Source organism: Procambarus clarkii, chromosome 53, assembly GCF_040958095.1.
Source record: "Procambarus clarkii isolate CNS0578487 chromosome 53, FALCON_Pclarkii_2.0, whole genome shotgun sequence".
Classification (NCBI taxonomy): Eukaryota; Metazoa; Arthropoda; class Malacostraca; order Decapoda; family Cambaridae; genus Procambarus; species Procambarus clarkii.
This window is the reverse complement of record NC_091202.1, coordinates 3,337,538-3,348,704: the sequence shown is the minus strand read 5'-3', so window position 1 is coordinate 3,348,704 and position 11,167 is coordinate 3,337,538. Positions and strand designations below refer to the sequence as shown.

The following is an 11,167-nucleotide window of genomic DNA, read 5'->3' as shown; positions in this document are numbered from 1 at the left end:
ATGCATTCATGCCAGTGTGATTTGGTATCCAATTTAGGGAGATTGACAGCCCTAAATTGTGTGCTTCTTGTCATATATGTTGGATTTCTATAATGAGTTGTATATTATTTCTGTACTGGATGGATAACAATGCACAATAATTGATAACAATTGATAATAATGGATAACATTAAGGAACCAACGCGTGAAAAAATTATTTTAAACTTAGTGTTACGCAAAGTAATAACATCGAAATAGGAAATGAGCTAGGGAACAGTGATCACAATGAAATCAGATTTAACATAGAATGGAATAGAATTGTAGAAGAAAATTCTGTACCAGATTTTTTAAAAACTGATTTTAATGGCCTAATCTTTTTGAAATAGATTGGAAAGTCCTAGGCGTTGAGGGTGGGGGGGGGGAGGGGAACCGGAATTGGAGTGATACATGAACCCAGCAATGGGTGGTGTGAAAAGGGATTTTGATGTGGATTAAACATATAACTTATTATAAAATATTTTAAGCAAATGGCAGGAACGTAGAAATATAAATTAAATAGATCGAATGATAATGACCGGAAATGTATAACAAAGGATCTGAAGAACCTTACAAGCAAAAAGGGAGCTTCGTACAAAAGGTTTAGGAATAGGGGGAAGTCAGTTTAGAACAGGAATTCGTTTAACTCGTAGGCAATGTTAAAAAAAGAGTTAAAGAGTGCAAAAAGAAACTATGAAGTTTTCATGGCAGGGCAAGCAAAGACAAATCCTAAAGTTTTTTTTCAGCTATATCGAACAAGTATTATGGAAAAATAGGTCCAGTAAAAACTGAGACAGGTCAGATAACTGATAATGGCAAAGAGATGAGTAGAATTTTGAATCAATATTTTATTTCTGTACATACTAAAGAGGACATTATGCCTTCAGCTGAATAGGTCTGTGTGGGTAGAGAAAAGGACAGGTTGACTAGTATAGCTTTTACCAGGATGAATGTTATTAAATAAATAGTGAAACTCCTTTTTTGGGGAAAGGCTTCAGGAGTCAACCTCGAGGAAAAATCCGGAGTTGGAGCCCCTAAGGCAGTTCGTTGTTGACGTCGACCTCGTTCTGGCAGCTCCTGCGACGTTGCTGGAACCATGTGTATTAGCATTTGCCTTTCTATTGGATAATTTCAGGAACGTGGAGAGGGAGGACCTGCTGCATGGGTAACAGCTTCTCCTCCATACCTACCCACCCTGGCTATTGACTCCATAGTCAATAGACTGAAAAATGCCTACTACTAGTGAAACTCAAGCCAAACAAATCCCCAGGGCCTGACGAAGTGCTTGCCAGAGTGCTTGAGGAATGCAAAGAGGAGTATTGCGAACCATTATCTACCATATTTAATAGATCATTAGAGTCAGGCAGAGTGCCAGAGCCGTAGAAGGTTGCTAATGTATTACCAATTTTTAAGGGAGGAGATAGATCACTTGTGTCAAAGTGTCAATAATCAATAGAATATAATACATAGTCTAACTATATAGAATAACTATAGACTATAGACAATAAACAAACTATAAACGATAGTGTGATCCGATCGGCTAATTAGCTTAATGTCTTTTGGGAAAGTTAATTGAATTGCAAATACCATTCATCTTCATCTTGAAAAATATAAATTATTAAATGATCCACAACATGGTTTTGCAAATTGCAGTTAATGTTTTTAATGATAGCAAACAAATTGCTATCATTTTATTCCAGCATAGTTGACCAGTTGATTATAGTAAAGTTTGAGATGTTGAGTAACTTGACTTTAGCAAAGCTTTTGATACAGTGCCACATGAAATACTGATTAAAAAGATAGAGGTTCACGGTATTGGGGGTTCTATTAAGTTGGATCACAGCATGGCTATACCAAAGGAAATAAAGTAATTATAATTGGAGTCATTTTTGTCAGAGTGGGAAATTGTTGTAAGTGGAGTACCTTAAGACTTTGGTCTGGGACCTCTATTATTCATAATATATATAAATGATTTAGATTTAGGTTTGAGCAGCAATATTTGCATATTTGCTGATGAATAAAAAAATCTGGATTTTTTATTCATCGGCAAAATAAACACGGAAGAAGATTCACTATCACTTCATGACGATCTACACAGCGTTTGAAGTGGTCAAAAGACTGGTAGATTCAGTTTACTGCAGACAAATGTAGTTTTTTAAAGTTAGTTTAGTTAAGTTTTAATGTTAGGTAGTGATGATAGAGTTACAAGATACGAGTAAAATGGTAATAAACTGCAACCAATATATAACGACTGAAATAAACAGTAATAAACTGCGACCAGTATATAACGGCTATAGTTAAGACAAGATATTATGGAGAATTCATTTAGTTATAAAAGTTTATCCGTTCCAGGTGGCTTGCCATGCGTTCTAACCACTTGACATAATATACTAAATAAAGCCATTTATAATAAATATAGTCTATATTTGAGTATATAGCATAATAGTATATAACAGACACAGAACACTTGATGTCCATAATTAACGGAGTCTCTTAGCCTGGAATACCCTTATGTCCCCCTGAACCTCACCAACAAATCCAACATGCTGAAGATCCAACGAGTACAAAACAAAGCACTTCGCTTTGCGGAGGGCCCGACTCTGATGGACAGGGTAAGAACTGACCAAATCCATGAGACGCTCAACATGAAGCCAATGAACATCAGGTTCAGCTACCTGGCCAGAAGACAGCTGTACCGAATGAAGAACATGTATGTCCCAGACCCCGAAGATCCCTACGTAGCAGAAAACACCACGAGCGGCTACGAGATCCACGAACCACCACACAGAACCAGAAGAATCACTCTCCTACAAAAAGTGATCAGACACATCCATGATGAGGCCTTCCCAAGACCTCAAATACTAAGCGGCCTGCCAGACGACCCAGATGAGTGGCCCATCCCGGACCCGATCTACACCATTCTATAGCACGGCATAATCTAAATGGGCCTAACCAGAGCAAGATATAAGAACATTGGAAAGAAGGTAAATGCAGAAGGCCTATTGGCCCTACGAGGCAGCTCCCATTTATATCCCCCCAATCCCACTCATATACATCTCCTACCCAAGCTTGAAACAATCGAGGAACCCTACTTCCACCACGTTACGCGGTAATTGGTTCCACAAATCAACAACCCTGTTACCGAACTAGTATTTACCCAAGTCTTTCCTATATCTAAACTTATCCGATTTATATCCATTGTTTCGTGTTCTGTCTTGTATTGATACTTTTAATATCCTATTAATATCCCCTATGTTTTGTTCATTCATCCACTTCGATTAGTAAATCCCTGTGTCCTATTTGCCTTATTACGAACGTTCATGAATTAGTCCATTCATGCCAGTGTGATTTGATATCCAATTTAGGGAGATTGACAGCACTAAATTGTGTGCTTCTTGTCATATATGTTGGATTTCTATAATGAGTTGTATATTATTTCTGTACTGGCTGGATAACAATGCACAATAATTGATAACAATTGATAATAATGGATAACATTAAGGAACCAACGCGTGAAAAAAATATTTTAGACTTAGTGTTACGCAAATTAATAACATCGAAATAGGAAATGAGCTAGGGAACAGGGATCACAATGAAATCAGATTTAACATAGAATGTAATAGAATTGTAGAAAAAAATTCTGTACCAGATTTTTTAAAAACCGATTTTAATGGCCTAAGGAATGTTTTTGAAATAGATTGGAAAGTCCTAGGCGTTGAGGGGGGGGGGGGGGGGACCGGAATTGGAGCGATACATGAACCCAGTAATGGGTGGTGTGAAAAGGGATTTTGATGTGGATTCAACATATAACTTATTATAAAATATTTTAAGCAAATGGCCGGAACGTAGAAATATAAATTAAATAGATCGAATGAGAATGACCGGAAATGTATAACAAAGGATCTGAAGAACCTTACAAGCAAAAAGGGAGCTTCGTACAAAAGGTCTAAGAATAGGGGAAGTCAGTTTAGAACAGGAATTCGTTTAACGCGTAGGCAATGTTAAAAAAAGAGGTAAAGAGTACAAAAAGAAACTATGAAGTTTTCATGGCAGGGCAAGCAAAGACAAATCCTAAAGTTTTTTTTCAGCTATATCGAACAAGTATTATGGAAAAATAGGTCCAGTAAAAACTGAGACAGGTCAGATAACTGATAATGGCAAAGAGATGAGTAGAATTTTGAATCAATATTTTATTTCTGTACATACTAAAGAGGACATTATGCCTTCAGCTGAATAGGTCTGTGTGGGTAGAGAAAAGGACAGGTTGACTAGTATAGCTTTTACCAGGATGAATGTTATTAAATAAATAGTGAAACTCCTTTTTTGGGAAAAGGCTTCAGGAGTCAACCTCGAGGAAAAATCCGGAGTTGGAGCCCCTAAGGCAGTTCGTTGTTGACGTCGACCTCGTTCTGGCAGCTCCTGCGACGTTGCTGGAGCCATGTGCATTGGCATTTGCCTTTCTATTGGATAATTTCAGGAACGTGGAGAGGGGGGACCTGCTGCATGGGTAACAGCTTCTCCTCCATACCTACCCACCCAGGCTATTGACTCCATAGTCAATAGACTGAAAAATGCCTACTACTAGTGAAACTCAAGCCAAACAAATCCCCAGGGCCTGAAGAAGTGCTTGCCAGAGTGCTTAAGGAATGCAAAGAGGAGCATTGCGAACCATTTAATAGATCATTAACCATATAGAGTCAGGCAGAGTGCCAGAGTCGTAGAAGGTTGCTAATGTATTACCAATTTTTAAGGGAGGAGATAGATCACTTGTGTCAAAGTGTCAATAATCAATAGAATATAATACATAGTCTAACTATATAGAATAACTATAGACTATAGACAATAAACAAACTATAAACGATAATGTGATCCTATCGGCTAATTAGCTTAATGTCTTTTGGGAAAGTTAATTGAATTGCAAATACCATTCATCTTCATCTTGAAAAATATAAATTATTAAATGATCCACAACATGGTTTTGCAAATTGCAGTTAATGTTTTTAATGATAGCAAACAAATTGCTATCATTTTATTCCAGCATAGTTGACCAGTTGATTATAGTAAAGTTTGAGATGTTAGTGTAACTTGACTTTAGCAAAGCTTTTGATACAGTGCCACATGAAATACTGATTAAAAAGATAGAGGTTCACGGTATTGGGGGTTCTATTAAGTTGGATCACAGCATGGCTATACCAAAGGAAATAAAGTAATTATAATTGGAGTCATTTTTGTCAGAGTGGGAAATTGTTGTAAGTGGAGTACCTTAAGACTTTGGTCTGGGACCTCTATTATTCATAATATATATAAATGATTTAGATTTAGGTTTGAGCAGCAATATTTGCATATTTGCTGATGAATAAAAAAATCTGGATTTTTTATTCATCGGCAAAATAAACACGGAAGAAGATTCACTATCACTTCATGACGATCTACACAGCGTTTGAAGTGGTCAAAAGACTGGTAGATGCAGTTTACTGCAGACAAATGTACTTTTTTAAAGTTAGTTTAGTTAAGTTTTAATGTTAGGTAGTGATGATAGAGTTACAAGATACGAGTAAAATGGTAATAAACTGCAACCAATATATAACGGCTGAAATAAACAGTAATAAACTGCGACCAGTATATAACGGCTATAGTTAAGACAAGATATTATGGAGAATTCATTTAGTTATAAAAGTTTATCCGTTCCAGGTGGCTTGCTATGCGTTCTAACCACTTGACATAATATACTAAATAAAGCCATTTATAATAAATATAGTCTATATTTGAGTATATAGCATAATAGTATATAACAGACACAGAACACTTGATGTCCATAATTAACGGAGTCTCTTAGCCTGGAATACCCTTATGTCCCCCTGAACCTCACCAACAAATCCAACATGCTGAAGATCCAACGAGTACAAAACAAAGCACTTCGCTTTGCGGAGGGCCCGACTCTGATGGACAGGGTAAGAACTGACCAAATCCATGAGACGCTCAACATGAAGCCAATGAACATCAGGCTCAGCTACCTGGCCAGAAGACAGCTGTACCGAATGAAGAACATGTATGTCCCAGACCCCGAAGATCCCTACGTAGCAGAAAACACCACCAGCGGCGACGAGATCCACGAACCACCACACAGAACCAGAAGAATCACTCTCCTACAAAAAGTGATCAGACACATCCATGATGAGGCCTTCCCAAGACCTCAAATACTAAGCGGCCTGCCAGACGACCCAGATGAGTGGCCCATCCCGGACCCGATCTACACCAAATGAAGAATAAAGAAAAAAATAAATAAAAATAAATAAATAAATAAAAAATAAATAAATAAATAAATAAAAAATAAATAATAAAAATAAAAACAATATAAATAAATAAAACTCCTAAAAAAAAAATACAAAACCAAAAAACCGTTTGTCGTGGCATCAGAAGTATAACTACCCTGATGTTGCTAAGATTAACCTCCTTCAGCCAGCTCCATCGGCTCTAGTGCTTTAGGACACCAACAAGGTCACAAACACTAGCCCCCCAGCCAATGTACTGACAACCCTACATAACACATACGCAAACAAACATACACAAATGTCAACCCATGGTGGACAGGCCACCGAACTTTCAAACCTCCTCTCTCTCTACACCCGCATCCTCTTCCTGAATTTCAACTCCCCATCCCTCTACCTTCCCCATCCTTTCCAATCCCTATGGACATCAAAGCTAAAGGAGTCTCTTCTCTTACGCGCCAGGGGATGCGTCGCTAAGAAATGGTTTTGACTGTCTTTTATCAACAATGTGAAGGAGACCTTGGGATTATTTGTGATTTAATTATATTCAGTCCTGGAGAATCATTTTTTATCCATTTTGGTCTCCTGACCATTTTTAAATATATAAATTTTACAGGGATAGAGAAATTAGGTGACGTAAGAACATTTCAATAGTAAAGACGTCATTTCAGTACTTCGGGAGCCGGTCGGTCGAGCGGACAGCACGCTGGGCTTGTGATCCTGTGGTCCTGGGTTCGATTCCAGGCACCGGCGATAAACAATGGGCAGAGTTTCTTTCACCCTATGCCCCTGTTACCTAGCAGTAAAATAGGTACCTGGGTGTTAGTCAGCTATCACGGGCTGCTTCCTGGGGGGGCTTCCTGCTTCCGCGGGGACACTAAAGCCCCGAAATCATCTCAAGATAATTGTAACCATTTACAATATCCATTTTGTATGGCTAACTATTGCAAATCAATGTTAGTAATTGGTGTCAGAATTTCCGATAATTGATTTAGGAATTGGTTCATAATGATAAAAAATGTTTGGCTTATTTTTATTACGAAAGAATATAAAGTAATACATGACCTCAGAAAATTTCACTTCACCAACTGAGTCCTCTGAGTTAAATTACCTAATTTCCTATATTCATTGAAGACTCCATTATGGCAGAGAACCTAATTATTTTGCCTGCCTTCATGAGGCAAAAGTGATTCAATTTATTACATCTCTCAAATTAATCAGATGAAAAACAACAAAATTAGACAGCAGATAAAATGTCAGTTCTAAGTGGACACGTAATTAATGCTGGAAGTTAGTAGTGAGCAGCAAGACTGGAACACTGGGTCTCCTCGAGTGTTACAAGGAGGCAACAATAGTCATGCTACGCTGGGTCCCCACGATACAAGAGGGAAGGAGGCAGCAGTAACAATGCCACGCTGGTTCCCCCATGAGTTTATACAAGGGGGAAAGAGGCCTCAGTAGCAATGCCACACTGGTTACTACGGTTCCTCATCATCTTGATGTAGCCTTCATCACCCAGAGTTGTGCCCCAAGAGTTCTTCACCAGCCAGTAGTCAGTTCCGTCCTCCGTAGTGCCATAACCCACAACCAGAACACCGTGGCCAAGATTCGTTGAACTACATTCTGGCTCGTCATAAACACCTGTAATATATATATTCATCCTTCAATAATACAATATTTAACAAATTATTTGTTCAGAAACACATAATTCCTACAAAATAAATGAGATTCCGAATTTAAAGGCATTAAATTAAATGGAAGAATAAATACTGTTACAACGTGGGAATTGTCGATATGGTGAGTGAGACGCGCCACCCCATTGACATGATTGTGTGTATACGTGGACACACACAGTGTGTGTGAACATGACACTTTCTGGTAGAAAACATGATGAATACTTAACGCACTATGAGAAAGAAAGTATGATATATATTCAAAGACTTTAGAAAACACAGCAGATCTAAGAAAGACCTGAGAATCGTTGAACAATAAAGGTCTCATACAATAAAAACAATTGATATACACACATGATGCACATTTCACGTTTATATGAGCATGCAGAAATATACTGATCACCTTCAGTAAAATGTGATCTATGTATACATTTACAATAAAAAAAACTTACCATGATGGTAAAACTGGATTGACCCGTGTGAGGCATCAATGGCAACAGATACTGGTCCAACTGTGGCAACAGCTTTCTTCAGTGCATCTTCACTTCCCTCGCGAATATGAACAAAGCCAGTCACTTTAGCACCAGATTCTTGTTGTTTATATTGACATTTCCCTTCCTAAGAGTAAGGTTACAATATTATTATGTACAAAAATATGAAAAACACATATGTACATTATATATAAATGTGTAATATTTGCTTATGTTATAGGCAAATATGTTATGCAAATGCTTATCATTCTATCTGTTAAAAAGTTTAAAACCAGTTTTAAATATGTAAAATATAATTATCATTAAATGTGTATTTACCTTGATATATGGATAAAAATCTTCAGTGTCAATCACAAAAAAGCAAATATTACGAACTCTGTTGACCAAACCACACACAGACTGCAATATTTGCGGACTCCTCATCAGCTAATATTACAAACTACTCACTGTTTAAAAGTTCAAGACCACATCCCAGGTAAAATATAATAATCATGAAACGTGTATTTACCTTCTTCTTGTAAGGATAAGAATCTTCAGTGTCAATCCCACCATTGTCCTCAATGTACTTGAAGGCAGCGGTCATCAGTCCACCGTCACAGCCACCATTGCCGTACTTGGTGGAACAGTCAATCAAGTTCTGCTCAGAAAGGCTCACCAGCTTACCCGTCTGGCGGAAGTGTTGACCTTCCAGTGACCCGGTCTGTGGACCACACAAACATTACTTTGTAAAACATCATCAAAACTTGTAAGTTCTTTATATGATCATTATTAATATATGAGAAAATGTTAATATTTGCTCATATATCAATATTTTTATATAATAATAATAAAACCATTACAAATGAACTTCCAAAATGTCATTAATGTTCTATATTAATAATTATAAATAGGAATCATTAGATTAAGAATTACATTACAAACAAAATAAGTTAGATGATAATACTCACAGCTGAGAAGGCCCAGCATGATCCACATTTTCCTTGGTCTTTTACTGGGGTGACTGCTCCCTTCTTTCTCCAGTCAACAGTCTTGGGAAGGATAACATCATCTTCCGGCTCAATGTATGTGGAACCATTGTACATGCTGTTTAATCTGTATCTTTCGGTGTGGTTCGTATGGAAACCTGCCATTGTTGACAAAAACTCCGTCTGAAGCTGCAAGAAATATTACATCACGTAAGTCACTGGGCAATAAGGGTTATTTAACAAATGAGTTTTGTTGTTCTGAGTGGAATCAGGATGCAGACAATACACAATTAGAAATCATTAACGTGATGCATCAACCAAAAAAATCAGTAGGAACCATGAGGAGAGGTTCGAATCCTCTGAAAACCAGATGATTCAGTTTAATCCCAGGTTGCAATGATTTTGACCATGTTCCGGTGCCTAGAGCGTGCCTGTGAGGATCCATCGCATAGGATAGAATCCTCTTCATTGAGGATTCTATCTTCAATCCTACTGATTTTTTCATGCAAATGTTTACTCGTTAGAGGTTCATCCTACTTACCATGTCACCAAACTTGTTCATCCTGAGCCTGTATGACTTGTGTCCTTTTGCATACAGCTTATTGTGTGCAGCAATCTTGAGTCTATTTTCCATATAGATGTTCATGCGGAACGAGTCTTCAACATCAGTGGCGTATTTCTTGTCATGTTCAATCTAAAAAAATAATTTTTGATTATTACACCATTTCTTCTCCCAATATCGGGAGGCAAGATAGTTGATTTTAAGAATATATGAAGTTAAATATATGAAGATGTAATACAGTTGTTACAAGCACAATAATTTTTCAGATAAATACATCAGCAACGGCTTTTAATGACATAAACAATGACAAGAAGTTGGCAAGGAACGCTTTAGTTCACCACTAGTAGCATCCATCACCCCTGACTTTACTGACTGCACTCAATAAATCTCTTCACCGACCTCGACACTGAAGTGACCAGTGATACCAGCGAATTTGAAGTCAAAACAAATATAACTTCTTTATTTGCAATAGTCTTTACATGAAACCTGGTACGCTGTCATATTGTTCGCTCATTAATTTTTAACCTAATGTAAAATGATGGCAACTGTTACACTATTATCCCCTAAAACATGTTAAAGCTTTCTTCTTAAAGAACTCTTAAAAATAATTAATGTTGGTAACGTTCTTACCTTAAATGTCTCCCACTCTTCCTGCACAACAGAAGAGTAAGGTACTGCAGATATTGCGGCAAGAGCGGCCACCAACACTGATGCTGCCAAGTACTTCATCTAGTGGGAAAGAAAAAATAAGTATCATAATAGTAACAATTTCAATAATAATTAACATCACTTTAGTCTCATAACAGACTGATGCGACTGTAACACGTTGGAAATGACAGAACAATTTTCAAAGACTTTCACAAGTGAATAGTAATTTTCACAAGTGAATAGTAATCTAGAACCAAAAATATTAATAATTTTTTTCAACAGAAGCACGTTTTCTAATTTTCGATTTTGTTTTGAATGCAATTTGATGTTAAACAATTGTAATTATTATTATAATTGCTATGATATAGACCATAAATCAGTATCATAATTTAAATGTGAGAACATAAATCCCATTAATGATAATACTCAATGTGTTATTGAGTATTAACATGTTAATACTCAATCCTCCACTTACCTTGCCTGGAATTCTGGCCGACGTTGATTGAATGACTAACACTGCTGCTCGATAATGACAAACATATAC

The 11,167-nt window shown here is 37.1% G+C and overlaps 1 protein-coding gene across 1 annotated transcript; it reads right to left on the bottom strand.

The window, feature by feature from the left end:
• Positions 1 to 7,356: 7,356 nt before the first annotated feature.
• LOC138352280 (procathepsin L-like) lies at positions 7,357 to 10,704 on the bottom strand. The gene is made up of 6 exons (XM_069304655.1): positions 10,606 to 10,704; positions 9,955 to 10,107; positions 9,396 to 9,602; positions 8,957 to 9,148; positions 8,410 to 8,575; positions 7,357 to 7,925 (listed from the first exon to the last, which is right to left on the bottom strand). Exons 1-6 carry the CDS (start codon positions 10,702 to 10,704, stop codon positions 7,717 to 7,719), a joined length of 1,026 nt encoding a protein of 341 aa, XP_069160756.1. The 3' UTR covers positions 7,357 to 7,716.
• Between the last annotated feature and the right edge of the window lie 463 nt (positions 10,705 to 11,167).

What these genes read in the sequence shown, in the direction of transcription:
- LOC138352280 (XM_069304655.1), bottom strand. Translation starts at nt 10,704, where the DNA reads ATGAAGTACTTGGCAGCATCAGTGTTGGTGGCCGCTCTTGCCGCAATA. An exon ending in AAGAGTGGGAGACATTTAAG is followed by an intron (nt 10,108 to 10,605) that starts GTAAGAACGTTA and finishes TTATTTTTTTAG; the next exon opens with ATTGAACATGACAAGAAATA. An exon ending in CATGCTGGGCCTTCTCAGCT is followed by an intron (nt 9,149 to 9,395) that starts GTGAGTATTATC and finishes TGTGGTCCACAG; the next exon opens with ACCGGGTCACTGGAAGGTCA.